We start from the raw sequence: 26,703 nt of genomic DNA, 5'->3' as shown, positions 1-26,703 counted from the left end.
ATTATTCTTGCCATCAGAGACAGAAGTAATTTACTGCAGTATCAACTATTACCCTACTAGATGTTTTGTTCCTATCAGTTCTGTGAAGTGATAACCTTGTCCTGGCTGAAGCACGTGTCTGGGAAAGTAGTGCGAGTCATGTTAGATTACGTCGATCATGTTAAGATTTGCTGGAAGCTTGAAGCAGTTCTCAAAGAACAGGAACTCTGGCCAGACATCCATTTCATTTTAAGTAAGTATCTGTTTATGTTTTTAATGAAAACAAGCTGGTTTGGCATTGGGGCCTTTTTGCTTGGTAGCATTTTAATTTTGCTTCTCCTTTCTAGCAAATCCTCGCTCTCTGAAGCACCTTTGCCGTCTGAAGATCCGGGCATGCATGGGCCGGCTGCGTCTCCGCTGTCCTGTTTTCATGACCTTCCTTCCACTGCCAAACTGCTTGAAAGATTACATCCTGTACAAGGAATATGATCTTTATGGACAGGAAAACTTCACAGGGATCTACAACCTCCACTGTGCATAAGTATTTGTCCTGTACTTTGAAGGGAATTTAATGTGGATAAGACTGTTGTGCTTTTTTCTTTTGGGATTTTCTCTCCTCTGTATCTTAAGGAATGCCAGCGCTCTCCCCTCGCCCTCTGAAGAAAATGGTAAGACCCCCAAAATGTAAGTATTGGTGATCCCATTCTAAGGATCTCCTGGACTATGACCTATCTGCAAGTTATGGCAATGGTATTTTAAATGCCTGGTGTGACAAGTTAAGGAAGTGAACGATACAGGACTGCAAGCCTTGTGTTATGGCTAAGTTGAAGCTTGTCATATTAGATACCACTACCCTCATTCCAGGGTTAAACTCAGGGTTTAGTTAAAGGACAGAGATTTGACTAAAACCAGGAAGGGACCTAGTTTTCTCTTGTACTTCTTCCCTTCTCTTACCAAGAAATAATTTTTATTTGTGAAGTCCTGCAGTGAAGTTCTGAAGTAATTCTTCACCCAACAAAGAATCCCCCATTCTAGGCAATTAAATGGGATTAAGCCTGAGAAACCTCTGCTTATCACAGCAGGTCATGTGACATACCAATTCTTTATCAAGGTGGCACTGCTGAAAGCTCTGTTAGTTCTGCAGCTCCTTCTCAGGTACTGGTATGTTTCATCCACCATGAACTTGGGCTATTCTCTCTAGAACTGGGTTCTCCTTACACAGTGCTGTCCAAAGTCATGCTTCCAATTTTTGGAGCTTTTCTCTGTAGAGGCGGAGTTTAAACTTTTGGAGCCCTGTCATATTAGGAAGTCTTACAGAAGTCTTAGAAAGACCTACAGCATGTCTGTTCCTTCTAAAAATACTGCAAATATCAGTTCCTATTTTAGAAAAAAATAAGTTCATCAACACATTTGGCATTAGTAGTATTTATTCCTTCATAATCAAGTAAGCATAGATTTTTTTTTTCTAGTTATACATGCATCTTTATCACAGAAGTTACAGAATTCAAAAGTCTGCTTTTCCCCAGAAAAATCTACAAACCTTATAAAATACAAATTTAACCTTAATGTGGTTATGGCCCATGGTTTTTTACATGGTGTTTATCCCACAATAAACCAACTCAGCCTGTGAAGATATGTCCAATGCCCTTGATAATGGTTGTGCTGGTAGAGCCTCTGCACTCTGCTTGTCCCGCAGAGCCCTCACAGCCCCACCATGGGCCCTGCCAAGCCAGCTGCCACAGCTCCTGCACACCTTCAGTCTCTGATTGTTGCAAAAAAAGGTTAAGAGCATTCCCAACTATAACCATTTCCTCTGAGGTTATCTGGCTATTACTATAAAAATTAAGAGAACTGAGCTACACTTGACTACCTGCAAGTCAGAACTTATTTTAATGGAAGGGAACACATCCTGTCACCAGTAATGGTACTTCCTCAAAGTCAGTATGATGAAGAATGCAGGAGGCTTTTGCATCAGTACAAGTCTCACCCAGAAAGTTACTATAGTTAAGCTTTTATTTAAAATATAAAACGCTGACTGGAGCCCTGGTACAATAGGGTTACTATCCATGTTTCCAAGATTAAGACACAACAATCAGAGTTGACATAAATATGCCATTGGTTGTTCTTAATACAGCTATTCAGGGAAAATGTGCAAGTCAGTCTCAAACACTGCAAAAATCACTTACACTTCACCAGAACAGGACCAATCCAGAACACCATCATAAGAATTTGACCACTCCACTCTATTATAAAAATGACCAGAAAGGTTGTACAAAATCCTCAGCTTGCAATATGAACTTCATTAGGAATACAAGTGCATTCACAATGATACACTGACTTACTCTTGCCATGACAACTTAGATACCACTGTGGCAGGGAAAAAAATGCCAACTTAGTGCTTAATTAAAACAAGAAGCCTTGGGGACTAATTACCTTGCAAGAATTTTTGTAATAAAGAGCAAGAGAAAGAATATAAAGTATCAGCTTTTGCTGTTACACTAGACAATATCTCTACTAAATTCACTAAGCAGTGGCAGTTTTCTTTCTCTAGGTGAACTATTTCCTTAATAATAAGAGACTATATTGTAGCATAGTTTTCACCACTGGCTTGTCCCAAATGCTGTGCAACTAATTAATCAGTATTTACCTTAAGCATAGACAGAATTTACCTTAAACAGTCAAATTTATTTCTTTATATCCATGTACATCAATTACAGCTTCATAAAGAAATAAATTCAGCTGTTCACAATTTTCACCTCTGGGTTTACATCCACATACAGAGGAAATCTGACAGCCCTTTAGAAGGGGAATGTTTCTTAACTCTGAAATATTATTTTACTGTTAGACAGTAAATTGTCTTGATACAATTTCAAACCCAAAGAGATTAAGGAAGTAAGACTATGACATGTAGCTGACTTTTCACTACCTGATCATATCCAGTTAGATATGTTTCAGTTGTACATGACTTGGTCCTTGTCCTTTAGTTTGGACTTGGCCAAATCTAGCAGTGAGCACAGAGGAGTGCCAGCTATCACCTGTAATGCAATAGAATGCATACCCACAATATTTGGATATTCATGCCATTACATACATAAAGAATGTATGGAGCTTAAACAGCTGACAGCAAGACTGGCTTGGTCTGCAGCGTGTAGATCTACACGGTGTAACGAGCTTCATATCCTCTTACTTAAGGGATAAAACTTTGGCAGTAATTATGAGGCTGCAATTAGCAGCCTAACAAGTTAGTCCTGAACAACACTGCCAATTCAGTACCTACATGAAGTCACTTCAAAATCATGGACTTGAAAGAATATTTTCAGGAGTGACTGAAGTAATAGCATATGCACATGAAGCTAACTGCAGCTTCAGCCAAAGGTGCTTGAAAGATCAGTTTGTGAATAAAAGGCAGTAGGAAATAATAAACAGGAGAGTTTCTCCTGTAAATTAGTAAAGGAAACCATCCAGCAGTTTAGTTACAATAATAAAATACTCTGATGGTGAAATTCTACCACAGCAGCTCCCAGCTGACCATGAGGTGTTCCTACTAAAAGTTATATACTCTCAGGGAAAATACCAAGCATAATTTTGATTTTTTTTCAACAAAGTTGTTTTCTAATGAAGTAGTTCTAAACCTTATAGACAAAAAGGTCATGTATGAAACCTCAGCAGCTGTTTTTGCCTTGAGAAAATTCTAATTACAACCTGTGTGATCCTCCCTAGGCAAAGCTCAGTAATTCTCACCCCCCTGCTAACTCAATTACCATTCCTGTCTGACTTCCCCAGCTCTGCTGACATGCCCTTTGCTCTTGCAGCTTTCATCATTGCCCCATGCTTTTATACTTTCTTGCTCATTTTACACCAGTGAAATTCCTCTAAATGAGCAAACAACCAACCCCTACATTTCATTAATGCATATCAATCTTTTAGTGGTTAAGATCAGAATCATCCAACGTAAGTAAAATGTATTTCACTCCTACTCTGTCCTGTTTTAGAAAGCTACATTTAATGGCAGATATGGAAAGCCTGAAAAGCAAATGGAATAATTCCAATATTTATTGCTAAATCAAAAAAATCCCTTTTGACAGTAAATTTACCTGCCAACTTTATTAGCCTTCCTTGCTCATCTTTGCAGATTTATATCTATATGAGTAATGGTAGTTTCTGCAAAAAATACAGTAATTCCATTTTCTGATGTTTCTTCAGTAAGGCTAATGCAAAACAGGCTGCACATCAGAAATGCTTTTTCATGAGAGTGCTTGTCTATTATTTGTCCTTCCTCTGGAGCCTGGGCTACTGCAGCTAACACAATTAGTCCTCTGACAAGCTGAAGACTGGATTCTAGACACTAGAGATCACTGATTTCATAGGCTCCCTGTGCTGTTTCCAAACTGCTTCATCCTCAGTAAATACTTGAGAAAGATACAAGACACAGCAACCTTGAGCTACCCTGTGATATTATTTGATAGAAATCAAATATCAGTAAATAAAAACAAACAAACACAAACTGAAAAAATTTGCCGAGACAAACTGCCTTGCCATTCTCTGTAAGCCTTGATTTAAGCACAGAAAGGGAAAAAAATTGATTTGGTCCCTCTCTGTACATTTTTGTTGTCAAGAATAAAAACAGTCTCTTAAAAATGGGAGCTGAGAATGGAAGCCTAGATATGAAATAAAAATGCCACTGTCTTCTAAAAGAAGCCTCAGGTTGGTGTGGTCCATGTGGCACTGTGGCAGCTACATGCAGCCACAGCGCAATACGATGTGACCTGACTGGGCGACAGCAAAAGCAGATATTCCTACAAGTGACTGGCTACTCTGGGGATGAAGATCACACTGGAAGAGGATTGGTAACTAAATCAGGAAGAGAACCTGGCAGCTCTCTGTTCCTCAGCCTCCTCCCCTCCTTTTTCAAGGCAGAGCCCTCTGGTGGCTGCTCAAGCCCCTGTGGTGTAAAACCTCTGCCCAGAGCTTCTGCAGCTCCAGCTGCCTCTGCTCCTGCCCAGGCACTGCTGCCCTTCTCCCCTGTCACAGGAGCTCAGGGCACCAACTCCTGCACACAAAGTCACATCTCCAGCACCAAGGGCAGGAGGAGGCTTTGGCAATGCAGGGCACTCCCAGGAGTTAGAAGAGCCCTCTGTGCACCTACAGCCATCCAGCAAACAAGACCTGAGATTCCTCACTTAATCAGCACTGAACAGCTCCAGCTAGGAAGGGCTGGGCCACCACCAGCTGCTGAGGAGATACTCTGAAAATTGCTTCCATTCCTGAACACCAGAAATGCCCTGCAATGAACTGTAAATCACACATAACTGTTATATTATAACTTGGAATATAAGTATATTCTCTTCTCTCTATGTATCCTGTTATTTTCATGCCACTATTAGAGAGCTATCTTCTGTTCCTCTGGATTTTAATATTTATAGTAATTAGTGCAAAAATAAATATTTCTCTTCAAACAAGATTTCTCTTCTGGTTCAAAAGGTGAATGCACATCTAATACTATACAAAATAAATATTACACAGGGTATGGAATATGGAGTGCAGATTACAAGCTGTAAACAGACATCACTTTGAAAAATGCTTTCCAGAACTGACTCTAGGATGTAGGATTGGTATCATCTCTTACTTCAGAACTGGTAAATTCTGCTTGCAAAATCATAAAAAGCCTAAAGAGCCTCAACTTATTTCCAGTAGATGGAGTATTAGCAGCAAGGCATTTACATATGCAGAAGATTTTCATATGATGGAATTCAAGATGTTCCTGCAACTCTAAGCATGTTTTATAAAAATGAACTCAAAGGTTTACAGCTTTTTATTCCAAGAACTGGGGAAAAACCAAGAAGATGGCACTTGTGCTACAAGGCTATATACATGACTTATCATTTAATGAGGAATGCTTTTCCTCATGCAACGACGTTCAACTGCATCTCATGAGCTCTTACCTAGGTCTGACAGTATCTTTTTCTCCTGTTGAAGTAAGATTTTTTGGCATTGTATTCACCAAAAAAAAAAAAAAAATCAAGACAGTATCATACTGTGCAAAATGAAACAAAAAAGATCCTTCTGTTTAGAACTATTGCACATCTCACTGATGTTAAAGGGGATCCTTCTTTCTAAATCTAAGAACACGTACGTGCAACAAACTGGGTAAAGCTTAGCACTGTCTTATTTGGACATCCACTTTTGTTTCCAGCAAGGTGGTTTCCCTACTGCAGTGTAAAGAACAAATTTCAGTGTTACTGCTGAAGGCCAATGGGTTTTCAGTTTTGCTTCCAAAGCAGTCAATTGCACAGAGATAAGTGGGGAAAACACCCACATTTCTTCCCATACTGCAGAGAAGCCTTGAGAAAACATATGTTTGTAATAAACATGGCAGCACCACTGTGCTTCAGCTGGCATACAAGAGAAATTATACTGACAGGAAATAGGAATCACTTAACTGAGAAAGAAAAATCAAGGCATAATAGGGTCTATATATTGTGAAGTCTTTTCTATAACATGACAGACCCTCCACCTACATTTCACCTCTTGTAGAACTTGTGCCATTTCACCAGATATATTAATGATTCCAATTTTAATTAAGCAGGCAACCTTAGGCTTCAGATTCTCTCTTCTTCTTTCCATCTTCTCCTAAATCACTGTCTTCTGACTGGCTGCTGCTAAGGACTACAAACTGTCCTTCTGTGCTGCTCTGGTTGGATCTGCTGGAAGCTGCTATCAACCGGCTCTGCTCCTCCAAGTCCTAAGTTGAGAAGAGGGGTTGGGAAATCAGAAAAAGAGTATTACCCTTAAAGCCATCTGCAATGGACACAGGATACCATTATTACAATTTCTAAATGATCTATCAACAATATCAGTGGACAGCTTTGGACAAAACTGCAAAAGAAAGTCAGCAGAAAAAACCTAATATTAAGAAATAGTGAGGAAAGGTACCTTCTCAATTTGCTTTTGTTTATTCAGTTCTTTTTGCTGTTTCTCTTTGACTCTATCTATTTCCTTCTGCTTTTCTGAGGCTTTTCGATCCTAAAGAACAAAAATGTAAATAAAGTCAGTAACAACAGCCTGAGATGTTTGGGACACTGCTGATTGATATGAGCTTGCTGAAGACTGTGACTTCACTGTTTTGAACATTCTGCTTTTAAAGGACTGGTGTGGTTGTTAAAAGTAGCAAACTGAATCCTGTATTGAATATTGTTCTACAGTAGATAATGGTCAGTCTTTTCATTTGAATTTCAATTCTAGGAAAAAAGTCCCTTAAAATATACAACAGTATTGCTGCATCTTGCAGAATATAATCTATTACACGTATTTAAATATACCCCCTTCCTTCCATTCCCCAGCATCCTTTGCCCCAAAAAGATTCTTACCAGTTCTGCATGTAAAGCTATCTGTTTGGCCAATCCAACAGAGTCACAAATCTAAACACAAAACAGATGGAAATAATTAAAAATGCCTTTAAATTTAAGCCAGCATCCCAAATTAAATACAACAGCTCATTAAAGCATTTGCAGGCACTTAAAATTACAGGTTTAACTTTTTCAGTACCTAAAAAATGCCTTAGACAGCTTGAATGGATCTAGCATCTTGGAATCTATGTTCACAACTGACACAAGTCACAACCATCACCAATACCTTTTCCCCTTCATTATTTGATTCAAATATATAGCAGATGGAAGTCTGGCGGCTCTCCACTCTCCCTCCTGAGGTTCTAAGCACAAATCCAAAGAGGCGCTTATTCTCCTGGTGTGTGGCATACAGCACTACATTGGGCAAAGGGAACTGCCAAAAGGATCAGATAGGGAGAGATTAAAACTGATTCCAAAGATTTGCCACACGAGGTTTCAATACACTGCACATGAATTAATGCACAACCACAGCACAAGAAGTTACCTGACCAAATGTAATTACGAAGCATAAACAGATTAGACAGCAAGGACTTAATTACTCCAAAGACAAGCAAATGTCAAAAAACACACTCCATGTAAGAAAAAGGGACAACATTTGCAGTGTGAGTCAGTCATCTTCCTAAAACTGGATATACTCCTGTTTTATTTTGTTTTAATCATTCATTATAGTTACATTTGTGACTAAGCTTTCAATATTTTAGTTTCATGTAAACACACTACTTCTCAAAAACCTTTACTGCAATTAGCTCAGCTCTCCTAATTATATAAGAAAAAAACCCCCAGCCCATACCCTCATTAGTTTGTTACAAAAAAAATGGTTTGCATTCTTATTCCTAAAAGAGGTTGGACTTCAAATTATCTCTTTAAGACTCATCAAACAATAAACTTAAAAATTCTGAGAGTCCCTACCACAGCTGCTGTGAACTGAAAGGATGAGTTTTCCTGGAATTAGATGTGTGCATTTAGTATATGGGACACGCCCTCAGTTGATGTACCTCACTTGTAAAAGGTGACAGCTTTGGAGCATTTTTGAACTTAATGTCAAAACATTAAAAACAGAACCCCAAAACAAAACAGAGAAACCAAACAGCAAACAAACCCTCTTGGACTTCAGAACTAAGGTGACTCCATTATTAATCTTCTCTCTTTACTATTTTACCCTCTCAGATCACAGGGAGAAGGGAGTCTCAAAAGCCAATTTGACCTATTGAAATCACTCCCCTAAACCTGATTTGCAAGTGTTTCTAAATGTCTGCATTGGTCTCCTAATAGCACTGGAAATTTGGCTTGAAATCTCATGCTATCAGTGATTTTTGCTATCATCTAATAATAATATTTTTAAAGTAAAAGAATTACATTGTTGGGTATTTATCTTAAAATGGAAAGTTACTTACTCGTAGTCTTGTAACTTGTGTCTGTGGATCAATTAACCTAAAAATTTGTTTTTAAAGACAAACCAGAAAGTAAATTTTACCAAAGTGAAAGAAGATCATTCTGTAAATAAGCATCAGTAGAAGTCAGGAAGCAAACTTACTTTAAACAGTCACAAGTGACTAACAAGTGTGACTCTGTCATCCTGAAGACGTTGTGGATGGCCCGAGCTGCGAGTATTTGACGCATTGTTTCATAAACAACATCTGGGCTTTCATCAGACCTCACTTCCATAGAGCCAAGAAATCTCACAATAAATAACTGATGAAGAATTGAATCTAAGAAAAAAGAAAAGTATTGAAAAAAACTCCAAACTCCATTTTGGGTTTCCCATTCAAAACCAAAGGTGGATTGCAGTCAGGAAAACTCCAAGCTCCTCCTAACTTGGAAAGAGATTGCCCCACTTAGCAATTAGAGGTGCAGTTACTACCCAGCACATCACACATCTTTGCATTTGGTTAACGAATACAAAAGATGCAATTAATCATTTTTACAGCAGATTTTCTGATAGTAGTTTGATTTACCTTGACTTATCAAATACCTTGCAATGTAATTAAGCATTTTAAAACTGGTGTTAAGTTAGAAAAGAGAAGCTAGAGATGGAAACAGAACTATAACTGTCAAAACTTATTTTTATTTTCATTGAAGTGAAATTTTGTTTTACCTTCTGTTTCAGGTTTTGAGCCTCCAGATTCACCAAAAGGATTTGTGCGTCTATCAGAAAATGAAAACATGAACAGGAGTCAGACCACAGGAACCATTCATGGACAGTGCAGGAGTCTCATGCTGTGTCAAATACCAACATGTAGTGAGTTCACAAACTTATCATCTGGAGGAATAATGTATCATGAGCCATAAGGAGAAGCAATGCTATCAGGAGTGAGACATAACATGCTGTATTTGAGGACCCACATTATGGGGAAAATAGGGAAAATACCAGATATTATTGTACCATTGAAAGTTTTGCTCACTTTTTTTTTTTTTTTTAAATATTTGAATTAAGCCCAAACTAAAACCTTGGTAATGTTTGAAAAATTATACTTTTAGGGGAGGAAATTTCCCAGAACGGCTTCTGGAAGCAGAGCCAAAAACCAGGCCCTTTCAGTACTCCAGAAGAGCACCCACTTCTCATCACTGTCAAGGTGTTGAACTACTCACTCAAGAGAAGCCCCTGGGTTTGTTTCAAATGCAGCTTTCTCAAAACATCACTGAGGTTTTACTCCTAGAGAGTCAAGAGAAATGTGGCTATTTCTGGCTCTCAGAGACAGAATTACTATCAGTTACAGAGAAAAGTGAAAATACTCTAGGCTTCCAAGTCTGCATTTTTCAAGAACTGTAAAGGAATATGCACAGGAAATGGGGACATTTTAATTTAAAATTTGTAGAGGAAATAACCCATTCTCTTTGGCTGACTGGTAGCTGAAAAGCTATTGGCAAGGGTTCAATATAGTTCAAATTAGGTTTTTTATGGGATTAATAAAAGTGTTACCTCAATAGTTAGTCTTCTAAAAATAAATTTCAGAACTATGAGAAAAAAAATTGTTCACTTACACATACTGACTGCCAGTTTATTTTATCAATTATCAGAAATGTTGTAACTAAGAGATGTCTGGTTTAAAGTATTAAATTTTTCTAGATTGAAGCCAAGATGGCATTGCTATAATGTTCAGATAACATGGACACAATCAAGAACCATCTCATTAAAGGCTGACCTGTGTAATTATAGTAAAAGCAAATTCTTTCTACCAGCATCTTCTGTTGCTCAGACTTTTCTTGTCATTTAATATGAAACTGGAACAGTAAATGCAAAATCTCACAGGTTCTCTCAAAAGGCAAAAAGAAAATTTAAATATATGTCATCAGTATCAGAAACCAAGGAAAGTACTTCTTTTATAATAGCAAACATGTTACCTATCTGTAGAAACACTGCAGTTCTTTATTGAAGGCCACGGTTAATTGAAAATACTGAGCTCAACTCTATCATTTCTGCTATGAAAAATACTATTTTGTAGACAAAAATTATAACTGATGACATCACAGAATATTCTGAGTTGGAAGGGACCCCCAAGGATCCAACTCTCCAGTGAATGGCTCATACAGGGACTGAATCCACAGCCCTGGTGTTACTGGCACCCTGCTCTGACCAACTGAGCTAGACCAGGCTACCACAGGAGTTCAGCTAAGTCTTAAACTTTCCACCTCCTGCAATACACTTCAAGTCTATTTTATATCAGTGTACTCTGAAGGATCTAGTTGGCCACCTGCTTATCCTGCTATACCAAGCAACAATAAAAAGAAAACAGTGGAAAAAAGGAAAAAATAGTTGTGTATATATAATTTCAACTACATCTGTTAGATGCAATTCAAATATTTTCCTAGAGGCAGGGGGATATAACACATTTTTGTGACAAGAATCACATAGTTTTCATCTCTTTGGCTGTTTTTGTTGTTGTTAAGAGCAGCTGGATCTGCAAATACATTTTGTTCATATCTAAATTCTATAGATACAGCTCTAGAAATGCAGTGATGATTTACAGGTCTTTGGTTTTTAGTACATCTCCCACTCAAATATAAAAACAAGTAGGAGAAAATGCTTTTATGTTTTGGATGAACTCTTAGGATGATTTTAACCTGTCTGTATGTGGAATTACTCTAGAAGCCTAGACCATTTTCACTCACCTTTCAGCTTAAGAGGAGTGTCATCGTATGCCATCATCACCTGGAGGCAGGGCTACCAAATTTCTCTTGAGTTTCCAAGAGGAAATAACCCAAGCTGCTGGGTGAGCAAGCAATAGGAAAGGAAAATACTTTGTGAAACCAAAAGTTGAAAATAAATCAATAAATAAAAGCACTGGCTGTTAAAGCAAGAAAAGCTGCTGCAAAATAGAAAACTACACCTTGACTCTAGTGATGTAATTAAGCCTTTTTTTACAATTCCATCTAACAGTTTAACAAATTGTTTTGCTCCACTGGCCACTGCAAAATTTGTGACATCAGCCAGGAAAAAGGCAATGTGCGTGCTGGAGCTGCATCTTAAGTGTGGTTTTCTTGTTTGTTGGTTTTTGAATTAGAAACATTGACTTTAGGGATTTTTTCCTTCTCTCTACATTTCCTACCTGCCCGATTGCCCTGATGACTTTGCTTGGCCAGGCAGATCTTCACTGACTGGAGATATTATGTCAAACTGGATGGGAGTGTCAGGGGCAACAAGGGAATCCAAGGAGAGTGCTGAGAGAGCTGCTGAGTCAGACCCCAGGGACCCTGTGCTGCTGGTACGAGCTGCAGGAGGACGAGATTGCCTAAACAAAACCAAAAAGGCAAAGTCAGGGTATGTGAAATCAGGTTGGTTGATAATTAATTAAACCATAGGGGACACCAATACAGTATTTGAGAACTTAGATGTAAAACAAAACAAAAACTAAAAACCTGCAGATTGAGGTATAGCAAACAAATCTATGTACCTAGTCAAATTTAAGTTACAGTTACTACTTCCATTAATAATTGCATCAGATTGATTTAACATCAATATATAATCACATATTAAGTATAACAAAATCTGAGGTCTACTTCCAGCAATTGGACACATGAAGAAAAAGCTCATCATGAAATCACACAACAAAACAGATATGATGAAACCAACCAAAGTGTCTACCAGCTGGCATTTGGATTACTTGTAACAATGGATGCTCAACAGTGCTTCAGCAGTGAAAGGTGTGTTCAAGAAATTTGCCTCTGGCCTATCAAAGATTTAGTTCTGATCACAAAAATATCTGTAGGTTTGTAAGGCTTTTTTTTTTTTCCCCTGGAACTTTATCCAGGATTTTCTTTTCACATGTGCACCTCAAATGGCCTCTGGTTGCTTCACTTACACTGCTGGCCTCAGGCTCTCGTGCCTCTGCTGAAAGGAAGGAGATGGAGTGACAGCCTCCAGGGCTGACTGGTTCACACGGGCTGCAATCTCCTGCAGCAGACACGGGAAACAATAACTGAAAACATTTTTCTCAAAATAAACTTTCAGATTTTATTTATATGCAACTAGGAGAAGTTATAAACTCAACCCTTCAAGAGAATCTTGCATCCTTAAATTTTTGCCAACACAACTCCAGCATTTTCTTCCAACTTTTCTTCAAACACATACCCTGATGTTAACTTTCTCAATTTAAATGAACACACTGGCCTTAAAATACTGCCAATGTTAACAAAAGGCAGCAATAGAGAAAAGCTCCAATGATAACTCTGGCAAAATAAGCAAATGTAGCCAGAAAACAAAAAGAAAAATCTCATTTGAGAAATGCAGCCCTCAACTGTGAACTAAAACCCATGAAGACACACTTCATATATAGATACATGCTCTGTTATAAAACAGGTTTTATTGGGCCAATTCCCCTAATTTAGTAAGCAAAAATTGTTATGTAAGTTTTTATCAGTACGAATTTGCTCTATAAATATAAATGTTAACATATTACTCCTAACTATAAATTTCAGTAGAGTTACCTCAGGGTTTTCACTTAGATATATCTGCTTAGATATGTTGTTTATGGTGCATATCCACTGAAAAAGAGGAAGAAAAAAGAAAACAAATAATTAGTACGTTTTCTAAACAAACTTGATTGAATACCTGAGTTGCTGTTCCAGCACTTTGTCTACTTTCTTTGTAAATTCAGGGAGACAAATATTCTGCACACCCAGCTTGTCATTAAATTCACTGCCACCTGCATACTGCACCTTACACTTTTAGATTTTACTCACAAAAATTATTTTAGTCATACTAAAACTAAAGCTTAACTCCTAACTCTAAGGAATTTAAAAAAAACTCTTATCAGGATTCTCTGTTCTTTATTCTGTGCTGCAGATGACATTGTTTCCTCACACCATTATAAAAATTCAATTTGGCTTTTGTGGAATTTGCTCATTTCTTGCATCTGCAAGCTAGAATTTGCTTTCTCTCTCTACTCTGGAAAACCATTTGCTCCTGTTTTTGGCTTTTCAACTTTTACCTGAAGGAGGAAACTAATAGGAACACTAAGATAAACAAGGTGTTGCTAACAAAGATAATTTATTAATAAGTAGAAACAGAAAAAAATATGCAGTATTCAGCCATGGTTAGGAATGTATTCTTTCTGTGCAGCAGAAAATCACTGGGCTCCATGCACACCTCCTATAAGCTTACCTCTTCATAATCTTTTTTACTTTCTGCCTGTAAGATTGAAGACCTGAAAGAGGAGAATGGAAAACACAGTTTTTTGTATGTAAAATGCCTCACAAATACAGTCAGCCAGGAAATTACATTTTCATATTTACACACTGAATAGCAAGTTATGAAAGGCTGAAGATTGTTTGTGCTGAAAGCAGTCAGCATTTAATTAGGATGGGGAGGAACCTATGCTTTCTTTCCAACAGGAAACAGAAAAGGAACACAATTCTAATTGTGTCCATGTATTACTTAAGTATTCACAAAATGCAATAATATGTGATTGTCAAATATTTACCATAATCCTATTTTGAAATACTACTCAGCTACGTTATAGAGTTTATAAACAAAAATCCAGTTAACCCAGTTAAAAGGATATCCCAGATTTTGCTTCTAAATATCCACAGAGTATATCAGGTTAACATCTGGCCAAAGGCAGGCCATCTTTCTTTTCCTAATTAATGAGTCCAGTGTTTCTTACAAGAAGCAGCAGTGTAAGACCACTCACTTTTTGCCATCAAAAGACGTTATCTGAAAGCAGTACCGTCTGTCCTCACAGTCCACAGCCATCACAGAGCAATTGTCTATGTCCATGACAAGTCCCCCAGCCACATCTCCTCTTGCCTGGCTCATCAGATTTCCACCTTGAGTGAAGTAAAACTGTCTCTCCCAACTGGAAGACACCAGCCCTGTCTTGCTAGAAGATAAAAAGTTAAGTCCTCAGTTAGCCTCCCTTTTTGCTCAGACACTCTAGAATATTATTTGCTGTAATTGTGTTCTAATACAGAAATTAATGCCTCAATCAGTAAGTATTTTGCTTTAGCTGTTGTTGTAAAAGTAATTAACTTTTTTTTAATACCTTGGAGCTTATTATATAAATTACAGTAAAAAATTTTAAATGTTACAATTTATTTTTAGTGGCTCTGAAAAACAGCTGTGGGACTTCCTCAGAGGCACAGCTCCCTCCTGTGGACAATGAGCCAATGCTGCATGGAATCCACAAGCTCCTTCCAAGGGTATTTTGGTTAACAGTGTTTTGCCTTGTTTAGATCAAAATCACAATGTTTTATCAGTAATTTGAATCCCAAAGCTTTAACAGACACTTCCAGAATAATCCTGATAGATGGAATCTTGTTACTTCCCAGTTAGGATGCAGAGGAATTACACTCTCAAACATTTTTTTTTTTTTCTGTTAAAATTCAGGCAAAATTAGACTAAAATCAGGATAATTATGCTTTGCACCTGAATAACATTATGTCAGTGTAACAATGAATTTAATATTAACTAGGTGAAGAAGTCCAAAGAAAGAAACAGAATAGCTCTTATGTGATTTGTTCAACTAAATGTATAAAATCAGCACAGCTAACATCTAAAAAACATTTCCAGCTTCTTTAGCTTTCCTTTCCCAAAATTAAATACTCTGGAATTTTTAAATAACAAGTTACTCTTACTTTCTTGCATTGAGATAGCCAGCTTTCCTTGTTAGATTCCTATGGGCAGGAAATTTGGTAGGATCAGGATCAGGCAAATACAGTGGATCACTGGCTACTTCCAAGTCCTCTATAGTTTGTTGCATGTTTTCTACTTCACAATCCATTTCCCTGCGAACACTGAGATAAAAAATGTGTTATTAACAAATATAGCTTATTAATACGTAGAAACAGAAAAAATAATCTTCATCAAAGTTCAAAATTCAACAAAGCCAACTTACTTCTGTACACTTGTGCCAATATTGGTCAAAAATTCTTCCAGTTGCTCAGTCAGATTTTCTGAACCCATTTTAAAAAAGCTTATCTTTAAAGAAAAGAGGAGGAAAAGGGAGAATTTAGTCATTAATAAAACTACACCAACAATTAACAGATAAAGTCAAAGGAGGTTAAAGTTTCTCAGAGAAATCTGTTTTCATCCCTCATTCCCACCAAAGCCTCTTACTAAAAGCAGCAGAATGTGTGTTTGAGGCTGCTGCTGGCACTGCAGTGACATTTGTGTCACAAGGACATGAACAGAGGTGCCTGGAGGAAATACAGAAACACAGAGGAAACACTCCCAGGGTGTCTCTGTCCTTTTTCAATGCCACCATTCTGCTGTTGTTATTGGGGGGGGGGGGGCGTTATTTGGGGCACATAGGAGAGAACCTGTGAGTATTTATCCAGGGCCATCCACAGGGAACTAACAAGATGTATTTTTATGTATTTTAAGCAAAGGGTACTCCACAGTAGGCCAGAAAATCTGCCACAGCTGCACTGAGGTTGGAACAGGAAGTCCTGGGACATGGCACTGCCTCTCTGTTTCTTAGATTCAGCAAAAAGCTCCACCTAAGCAACAGGTTGCACTTACTTTACTGCACAAAACATGCAGAACTTGGCTCTTAAATACAAGCTGCAAAGTTTCAAAAGAAAGCAAGAGTTCTTGCCTTTGGAAAGCTTTCAGTGTGCAGAAGTTGATTTCTACTCAGGTCACTGTAGCAGTGCCAGATGCTGCAAAACTTGACTTGCAAAAAAACCCAAAGCTCATGTATAATGACATACTTCCAAAAATTAATTCTGTCCAAATAACTTTATTATGGTTGTGCTTTCTGTTGCACCCATCCTCAAGTAAACCCATCATGAATTTATTAATATTAAGCAAAACCAAAGCAGAAAGTATTTTAGCATTCTGGCTCTTCCACAGCCTTGATTGAAAACAGTAGTTTTGTGGCTTTTGATGAGTATCTCATTTCAGAAGAGCTGCCATAGGAAAGTGTTTAACTGTCTCCATGTTATTTGCTGAGAAGGTTCATCTCTATGTGCACTTGCATGAAAGCTCTCATCAGTTCTTCCATTATATTTGTCACCCAGACTTTGCTAAAAGACCTCTGATGGCAGTGAGGGCATCTCATGCAGAGATCCCTGCAGTGAGTGGGCAATGAGCAGTGCTAACTACCAGCACCCTCAGGGCAGCAGCTGTGGCAGCCCAGAGAAGTGGATGGGTGGGTCTTCTCTCCATTTCCTTCCTTGGACTGCAGAAGAGAGCTTGCAATGGATTTCAGTACATCAGCCTTCACGAGGTACTTTTATTTCTTCTTTCAGAATCTGAAATTACCTGAGCTTGCATGTATCCTAGCAAGGGTTCTAGCAGAGAAATCTTCTTTTTGTACTGGAGAGTATTTAATGCACAGAAATAATGCATCATAGTCTGATGCTGTTTTTTCCTTGAAGTATACACATCTTCTGTAACTTCAGCCTTGATCTGAAGAGACACAGACAAGGGGAGGAAAAAAAAGGAATGTTTGAGATTGGCACTGATCACATTCCTTTTGGACACCTTTCCAGCCAGCATGGAAAACCCCATATTCATGTTCTACCCTCTATCACCAGCTGCTGCATATTTTACTATTCTACTTCTCTAATTTAAACATGAGATATGAGAAAAACAAATACAAACACCTAGAAAGTGTGGTTATTTCTTCACAAAAACAAACTGAATATGACATCACAATAATATTCCTAAAGCACTGTCAGTGTTACAGACAGGTGTGTATTGGAGAAACTTGCTTTTCTGTCAAGACTGCTAAAAGCTATCAAATGTCACACAGAATCTGCCATACACTGTGTTCCATCATAAATATATATAAGATGAAAACTATTTATCTTCTTTAAAAATCTTTATATTAAGATTTTGTTTTACAAACCTTTTCATTTTCCTTTCTTTTTGACAACCGACTGTATCTGGTAATGGCAGCATCATGGTCTAAGCAATCAAAAGAGAATTTATGATCATTTTCACAACTTAATGACTCATGAAACAGAGCAGAAAACCTTTTATATCACAGTGTTACACAGACAGCTGAATGCAAAGTTCTCTCATATCAACACCTTGAGGAATAGTTCCTGTCTGTTTATAATCACTTCACAGCAACAAATACTTGGGCTGAAGAAAAATTCTAACCAGATGCAAATGTTGCTAAATTGTTACAAAGTTCCCTGAACATCCACTATTTTTCAAAAAAGAGCTATCCATTAAGTAGAGGAACTTTACATTATGAAAACCTGTATCTAATATTTTTTGCTTCTAAAGCAATTAGACAATTTTCACTGGGAGAAGTAGAATCTTATTTAAATAATAAGTTCTCAACATGGATATATTAGAGGCAGCTAAAAAAATAACTTCTGAAAATAGGGAAGAGAACTATGAAATTCATTTTAGGAAGGTAAATTTTTTTTATTGATCTGGTCCCGTCTTTAAGAAGTGAGCTAGCACCTTACTCTTTCTGTGATTTTGGTGGCATAATCCTACATTATTTAATAATCATACATACAGTTAAGGTTTTGTAACAAAACCCTTTCAATTTCCCTTAATGCTTCAGTACACAGAGCAGAGATTTACAGGTGAACCAGGGAAAGTTGAGTGCCTAAGTATCACTCAGAAAAATTACACCTTAATTAGTTACCTTAAGCCTACAGGCTTAACTCCACTAGTTAAGGACAAATAATAATCCACAATAATGCTATTGTCTTGTAATATTGATAAGAGTAAGTACTTTACACTTACCATTGCTTGCAATTTGGAAAACTTCTTTTAGAGTTAATATCTCTAAAAAAATAACATCACAATTTAAATAAGTTGTTATTAATGTAACATTCATGTATTACAGTTTCTCATGTAATGTTTCACTACTCAGCAATTGAAGGTAACACCTTGTACTACACTGAGCTACCAGCACAGGCACTACATGGCCAGGCAAGGCTGCTCCTGCCTGGGGCCTGAGGATCATTTCTGTGCTCACCAAAAAAAAGCCACCACCCAAAAAACCCACAAACAAACAAGACCCCCCCCCCCCACAACACCCCACAAAAATAACAAAAACAAACAAACAAAAAACCTGTACTGTAATACTGTAAGGAGAAAATCCTTTTCAAAAGTCTTTGGAAGTCATCACCAATACAAATGTGTCACCTGTAGTTCCAGTCTGGGTTCTGGTTTGAGCTGGGGAAATGCAAGCATGGGAGATGGGCAGTATCAAAGCCCAAAACTCCTCCTAGCTAAAATCAGCTGAGTTCCAGCTGGTTATTGCCTCACTGTGCCAGGCACTGGAGCCAGTACAACACCTTACACCTGTTCTGATCTTGGCTGGGCTTTGTGCCATACTACAGTACAAACCAGCAGAGAGCAATAATCAACTTTATGATAAAGCAAATACAAAAAAACTTTCCAGGAAGTGCCTATGAAGCCCATAAAGAAGTGTAGGGTCATTACAAACTACAGTGGTGGCTAAAGGTTGCAGTGGGAAAATGTAATTGGCAATTATTGCCTCAGGGATGCCTCTTCAGTAAGTACTAACAGGAGATTTTTCAGGTCCTGAGAAGCAATATCAGCCTTGGAATAGTCATGATCCTTGCTCAAAAAAACCCCAAACCAAACAATAGTCTTTTCAATCCATAATTTTGCTGTGAACTATTGCCAAAGAAGTATTTTCCAAGATTCATAAAGAGTTAGAAGACTTATGAAAGACTTGTAATTTTTATTTCAGTTTAGACTTTCGATATTCATGTCTTAGGTATACCCACTCTAGAACATTCACAATAGGGACATTTAAGTTACTTGGGGTTTAACTCTTATAATTTCTACTTGGAAGCCCATTTGCCACAGCAGTCTGTTCACTCCAGAATCTTGAGTAAAATCTATGATCATCACATACATCAGATGTTATTTTATCCAGGCACAAGATACAATTATTATAAAAATAAGAAGCTGGAAGCACCTTATGTCTGCACATAAGAAGTCACCTGTACTACCAGCAGAGCTGATTAACCACATTACTAAATCTCAATACAGTAAGTACTCCAACTTGGCACTTTGCCTCTTGAGCTTAGTCCAGCAATTATACAGACATCATGAACTGATACACAAATCTTTCCTGAAAATGGAAATTATCTGAAAATTATTCTTTCCTAATGGTTTTGAGTAGCTGCTAATTGCTCATCTTGAACAGAAGTGCTTCCCTAATATAAGTAATATTTTTGTTCAACAATAATAATGTTAAGTTCAACTGTAATACTCTCATGAATAGAAATAACTTACTTTGCTTTTTAAATGGGGAGATGCATACTTTTGAGAGCTGAAAAATAAGTGGTGTATTCTATTTAGTGAAACAAGAGCTATGAAGATTAAATGCTATGTTTTTATTGTTGCTGCTGTTGAAAAAAACAGTATTTGGTCAAGTCCTCTACCTTTTAGATCCCTTTCTTTAAACTGGGTAATAGGAAACATCATTGCATCTGCAAGCTGAGTTGAAAGTACTGCATGGCAAGAGCTGAGCTGAAAAAGACAAAAGAAGAAAATCTTAGGAAAGCAGTGCTGAGACCAAATCAAATCACAATAGGTGGACATCAATGTCACTCAAAGAGGACATGTACAACTCAAACACATTTTTGCATGTTCCATTTTTTTGCAGCTACTTTTTTCTAGGTTCCAGATCCCCTCATCAGTTTTTTACAGAAAACTTTTAGAGTTTAGTTTTTGTCTGAACTTTTCCAAGCTACTGGATCATGTTCAAAAATGGTCTCATCCATCCTGACTAGTCCGTTTATTTCCCTCAGGTACCTGAAATCAGGCAACACAGACACCCTCATGTACATAGCTGCTAACTGCCACTGTGTAATGGTTCTGGCTCTATCTCTAGTAGTTGAACTGTGTTTTTTCAGCAATGTATCCTCATTTTCCTGAATTTGTTCTTTATCTTAAGGTTATGTAACTTTAAAGAGATGCTGCAATATACAATTAATTGTTACTTTGTTGACAAATGAATGCTATTTCTGTACCTCCTGGCCTAAAAAAGGACTTATTAGGCAGTTAAAGTCTGTACCTGACAGCATTAGCAAAGCACATACAAGGACTTACCTCATCAATCACTTTTGCAAATTGCTGCAGAGTGGAAGTCATGACTTCATCATCTCCTCCGAGTGGAAAACGCTGAGAAGGCAAAAGAGTTATGCTGTTTGCAGTGTTTTGTGCCGTTCACAAAACTGGATTAATCATCTCTGTATCAGGTATTCCATAATTTTAAAATATTACACAGTTAAGATATACTGAAGCAGTTCATTAGGTGGAAAAGGAGGATAGGGAGCAGCAGCCTCTTAAAAGAAGCAAATTTTAGTTTTTAACCTCAGAAAAGAGGACCCAGCAGCAAAGCTACAAACAAAGAACCCTGCACAGCGCAGGTTACGAGGGAAGAAAGTTATGGATTCCACAGTCTGTGCTTTCAGAGATGCAATTATGCTCACAGAGCAAATGATGGTTGGAATTTGGAGACTGCAATGCAATCTCTTCTTTTTGGGACTATTGATATTTAAGCACTTAAGGGTAAACAGGTTTATAAAGTAAAAACAAAACAGAATTACCCTAAGCAATTCTTAAAAAAAAACTAATGCAAAAGTAAAATATTTCAAAAGTCATTAATATTCTTCATGGTAAGAGGAACTTCATTTTGGTTTAGTTGGAAGATCTAAAATAAAGGCAATAGATTATTTCAGCAACAATTTAAGCCACCAACCACAGCAGTTCCTTTTATCTGGACCAAACCTAAATTCATTCTACACTGTGCTCTGAGAGATGTAATACTACAGAAATACACAGTATTTTGAGCACAGTATCTGACCACACACAGACAACATGATTTATGCAATACCTGTTTCTCATATTCCTTCAGAAGCTTTGAAGTCAGATGAGTTGCTGCACTTAATTCATTCTGATTTTAAAAAAGGGAAACATGAAAACCAATAAAAAGTCAAACAGGTAAAGTATATCTAAATTAAAAATACAGACATAAACTCAAATTTTTGGAAAAACATATAAAATAGATTTTGGCATAAAAGTGGAGTTATTTCTAGATGAGTGAAATATGAATATATTGTGGGTAAAAAAATAACCTCCCACTTGATACATACTATTATACACACCAAGATCATTTCAGTGTGTGCAACATTTTAGAAACACTTTGGAAATACATTAGAGTTACTCAGAGAACAGTGAATATAATTTCACTTGTCATAAGAAATTCTCTTGCAAAAAGAATCACAAGAATTTAGTCTTAGCACTCCCTAACATAGAGAAAAGCAATCATTAATTCTTACTTTATTTCACTTCTACATTTAAAGCATATGGAAGTTAAAGAAACATGAAATGTGGTTCCAAAGCTTTATAATGCATTCAAGAATTTCATTAACACTACCTGAGCATCATATATTCTGTGCATGGCTTGAAACAACTGATTGATGTAATTGGATATTGCAGCAGCATCTTCTTCAAATACCCCCAGCAAAGAGCGGGTCTGGAACAAACAGCCAAAACACAACCATGACAAGTTAGAAGAGAAGAATTTAAATATAATGGGATTTCAGACTTAAATAGCATTATTTCAGGTTTCATTACTGAAAGTTCTATAAACCCTCAAATTTGTTTAAAGGAATGATACCTGTTGCATGCCAAAGAATCTCAAAGATATCCAGGCTCAGCCTTTTTCCTACTGTCAGCCTCTCTCCAGGTTAATACATTTTCAGAAAAGAAAGGGCCAAAGGAGATGGACAGCTGTTAAATGGTGAAACTCTGGGCAGCTACTGGGCTCACTATGGTACATCCTTAAGGAGAAGGGTAGAGATTACTGGTATTAAACAGCTTGCCAGGTATACACATTTCCTCTGCAGTGAGATCCAAATAAAGGCTGTGACTGTCTCATACTGTCCAACCTGAACACAGACAGTTGCTGGTTGTGCCTGGACCTATAATTTACCTGTGAAATACCTATCAATTCTGTGATCAAAAGGTTGAGGAACTACACCAAACCAAAACAAACAATACAGCCTGCACCTGACAGTCCTCAACATACATATTTCTAACCACTGAAAGGGAGTGAAAAGATCTGTCCTTACCCAGCTTGTCAGTCAGTCTGTTCTTTAACTGGTGTCACCCACAAGCCTGATGACCCCTGTGTCCAACTGCACTGCATGTATCACTGATGGTGCTTAACAACCTCCACCTCAAAAATCAAACTCTTATCACTGGCCACCTATTAGACTAAAACTGATCTCCATCTGTAAGCCCAACTACCCAGCCAGTTTTTCCACTCAGGTCCCAGTCCACACCTCTCCCTTTTGGCCAGAAGAATGTTGCCAGACCGTGTCTGAGTCCTTGCATAAGCCAGGGTGACTGACATCCCCTGCTCTCCCTCCTGCCCTAGGGACTGACTCCATAAGAAGGCAATCAGGTTGCTCAGGTGTAATTTGCCTGTAAGCTTAAATGAGATGCTGAATGCATGTTCTTGAATCCTTTTTGCACTTGGAAGCAAGGTTATTCCTCCTCACCATGAGGATTTTGAATGGTTTCCTTCCACCAAAAATCCCAAAAGGTGAAAAGCAGAGGATGTACCAGTAACTCTGCACAGGCCACACTGGCTTTTCTTAAAACATTGCTTGGGATGCCTGGCTGTAGAAGAGGGAGCAGCACTTGCAAGGGCCACAAAGGAAATACTTTGGCAATGTTTTAGCAAAAGTGCTTTGTTTCTAGATTTACACCAAAATTAATGTCCAGGAAGAAAATTAAAAGAATCATAAGCTCATAATTGTTTTTTTTCCCCAAACTATGATTGTTAAACACTTGAAATCAGAAATTCTATTTTTTAATCTTCCCTAGCTGTCTTGAAATTACTGAAGTCTTTAGTCCATCTCCCCTTGAAGCAAGAAGGTATTTTCCAGCTATTTCTGATTTTTTCCTTTTAATGATAATCAAAGAGTACATATTAAATCCATATAAAGTATATTATTTAATAATTCCTTTTGACATAAGATTCTTTTATCTAAGTGGCATTAGATGCCTGGCTGTATCACAACCACTGTCATGCTATATATATATATATATAATGTCTAGAAGATATTTAAATATTAAAAAATATAATCAGCACAATAAATAGCTTTAATGCTGGTTCTAGTTTATAAAACAAGTGGAAAGAGATGAAGGAGAACTCAAATCTTTGCCAGGTGTGGCAACATGTGTCATCCCAACAGCCTTGACTCTCCCATTAAGGTAGACATAGACAGAAGAATGCAAAAGAAAAACATTCCATGGTACTATAATAATTGAATTATATACTCATGAACTTTAACCCTGAACATAAATAAACCTGAGCTTGTCATTTTAAAGGAGTATTATGTAAAGTTTCTGGATTATACTCTTTAGAACTGAACATGGAAAAAGGATTATTTTTATGTTTTACTTCAAAAATGTCCATTATTGATGTTCAACCATCAAAACAACATCATACAATACTGATGGAAAGAAATTAACCTGAAACTGTAAACAAATTATGGCAGACTTCGGCTTTGCAGAACATTAGAGCAATTGTTTACTTATGTTTCTAGTAAAACTCTGCATCATTTTGCATTTTCTTTAGGATTCTTTCAATCCCTGTTTGTGAGTAAGCAAACAGGAAAGGACCAGGGAGAAGCTGCACAAAGAAACCCCTCATTAGAAGTGAATGTTTTAAGCCTTCTATGCCATCAGATGGAGGCCACTGCAGGTGACAGGAGACAGAGCCTGTGCTACCAGTCTCTTGGCTTTTTTGTTGTGCAATGCTTTGGGAATGCAAATCAGTGTGAGCAGAAACTCTAAGCACACACAGAGTGTGTGTGTGCAATATATGTCCTGGGTTAATGGGTAAATTGCTCTGTTTTGCATAGCAAAAGACTATGTAAACTTGGCCTTTGGTTTAGGCCTGACAAGCACAGTGGTTAGATTTTGATCCTGTGACAACAGGAAATGAACAGGTTTGACATTTTTAAAAAGCCTTTCCTTCCTCAGACCCAGAATAAGTTTGATATGACATTTTTATCCCTACAGTCAGTGTCTGAAACACGAACTGCAGGCCATGGTGCAGCACTAAACAACCACCCAGGCTGATGGGCTGTGCAATATTCAGCAGCAATGTACCCAAATCATGGCAGCTCCTCCAGAGAGAGGCTTCTGCTTTCTTCAAGCAACATTTGCTGCCACTTCCACGGCACTGATTTCAAAGTAACAGAAATTAACTAATGTAACTAATGGACTAACCTAACAGAACCCTGAGTCCTTACTAGAGGACCTGGCTCCCAGAATTCATCTGAAATATTACATTGACTGAAACATGTAAATTTTCTACCTACAAAAGACAATATTGACAAATATTTTCTACCTACATAAGACAATACTGACAAATCCAACTACTTCAGCATCTCAAACACATTGGGGTGAATCAGTCTTTGCTTGTCTGGATCAAAACTAACCTCACATGGAAGATTCTAGAATTACAATTACATTCCAATAAGTAACATTTTTTTATGTGCTATAAATACAAATAGTTCTGACTTCCTTATACTAAGAAAAGACCTTCAAGACATAATTTTTTAAAATTAGTATTATTACAAGACTTTCAGATTTTTTTCGTCTTCCTGAGGTGATAGCAGGTTTGGCCCCTGGACCAGAACCCACATTAGAGGCCAGATCTCATCTCACATTCAGCATTTGACCTATTTGGGCCACTGCCCTTAGGAAATCAATTATTCCTTTTCTGCATGGCCTTCTCTTGCCTTTTTTAAGTCGTCCTTCCACTTGATATAGAATTATTAAAGTAGCTGTCATTTTAGGGGCTAAATTTCCCTTTTTAACAAGTGAAAGTTTCTCTTCCTATGACCAAGGAATTAAAACTACCAATGCACATGCTATTGCAATATAGGATAAACTCTCACTATGTAAACCATGCACCAGAACAAGGATCTTAATTCAAAAGGCCGCCATAAAAGAAAATACATTGCAAACTTTCTCTGACATCTAAGAAATACAGTACAAGGACTTGCTGTTGCTGCTGTCAGCAAAAGAAACCAGAGCCACTGAATAAAGCAGTCCCTACTTTAGAAAGAAACTCCAGCGCACTACAGAGCATCGCTGACACAGATCAGGGAGCAGCAATGCAAGAGAAGAAGCGGAGCACGGAGAGGCCTCCGGGCACCATGTGCTTCCCACCCAGCCTCCGCACTGACCATGGCCGCGATAACCTCAGCCAGCACCGCTGCTCCTACGGGTCTGTTAAACCTTAACGCGCCTTAGCGAAAAACAAAGGAGAAAAATCAGAAAGCAACACGGGTTTTGTGGTCAGGACGTGTCCAAAACCGAGCCTGAGTGCGAAGGCGGGGATCAGAGAGCCGGTGCCGGCATTGCCCTGCCGGAGGTGCCGCAGCACCTGAGCCCGGAGCCCCGGCCCCGCTCCCGACCCGCGGCACTCCCGGGAGCGGCGGCGGGGCCAGCGGACGACGGCGCCGCGGAGCTCCGAGCGGGCGTTCGCAGGGCACGGCCGGGGCGGAGAGCCCGAGCCGACACTGTCGGAGCCCCGGCGAGCCAAGCGGGCAGCGTTCCCGCCGCGCTGCTGGGGCAGCACCCTTCCTCCCGCCACCGCCGCGGCTCTCCCGGGGCCGGGAACGACAGGGAAGCAGCGGTGGGCCCGCCACCAGGGGCCGGGCCTGATGCGGCCTCCGCTGGGCCTGTCTCACCTGCGGACTGTCCTCCAGCGTCTCCTCGATGGGCAATTTGTCGATGCCGGGCATGGCGGCCACCGCGCTGCGCCCCCGCGGCTCCGCTGCCCCCGCGCCGGCCCGGCCGGACCCGACCCGCACCGACCCCCGCCCGCTGCGCGCC

The 26,703-nt window shown here is 38.5% G+C and overlaps 2 protein-coding genes across 2 annotated transcripts in view; one reads left to right on the top strand and one right to left on the bottom strand.

Moving 5' to 3' along the window:
* ASB14 (ankyrin repeat and SOCS box containing 14) overlaps positions 1–2,234 on the top strand; it is a 9,473-nt gene extending 7,239 nt beyond the window's left edge. Inside the window, exons 10-11 of the mRNA XM_059856422.1 lie at positions 79–232; positions 327–2,234. Coding sequence (XP_059712405.1) covers positions 79–232; positions 327–520 — 348 coding nt within the window. The 3' untranslated portion in view covers positions 521–2,234. The remainder of the gene's footprint in view (positions 1–78; positions 233–326) is intronic.
* On the bottom strand, positions 1,389–26,703 carry APPL1 (adaptor protein, phosphotyrosine interacting with PH domain and leucine zipper 1). Its single transcript, XM_059856420.1, has 22 exons — positions 26,559–26,703; positions 22,217–22,315; positions 21,674–21,733; positions 20,887–20,958; positions 20,217–20,304; positions 18,538–18,579; positions 17,678–17,736; positions 17,089–17,235; positions 15,719–15,801; positions 15,459–15,617; positions 14,516–14,704; positions 13,987–14,029; positions 13,311–13,367; positions 12,686–12,777; positions 11,933–12,115; positions 9,481–9,530; positions 8,920–9,094; positions 8,780–8,816; positions 7,612–7,758; positions 7,347–7,397; positions 6,913–7,002; positions 1,389–6,721 (listed from the first exon to the last, which is right to left on the bottom strand). Exons 1-22 carry the CDS (start codon positions 26,610–26,612, stop codon positions 6,572–6,574), a joined length of 2,127 nt encoding a protein of 708 aa, XP_059712403.1. The 5' UTR covers positions 26,613–26,703; the 3' UTR covers positions 1,389–6,571.

The sequence above is a fragment of the Haemorhous mexicanus genome, chromosome 11 (genome assembly GCF_027477595.1).
Source record: "Haemorhous mexicanus isolate bHaeMex1 chromosome 11, bHaeMex1.pri, whole genome shotgun sequence".
Taxonomy (NCBI): Eukaryota; Metazoa; Chordata; class Aves; order Passeriformes; family Fringillidae; genus Haemorhous; species Haemorhous mexicanus.
This window is presented reverse-complemented; position numbering and strand designations above follow the sequence as displayed.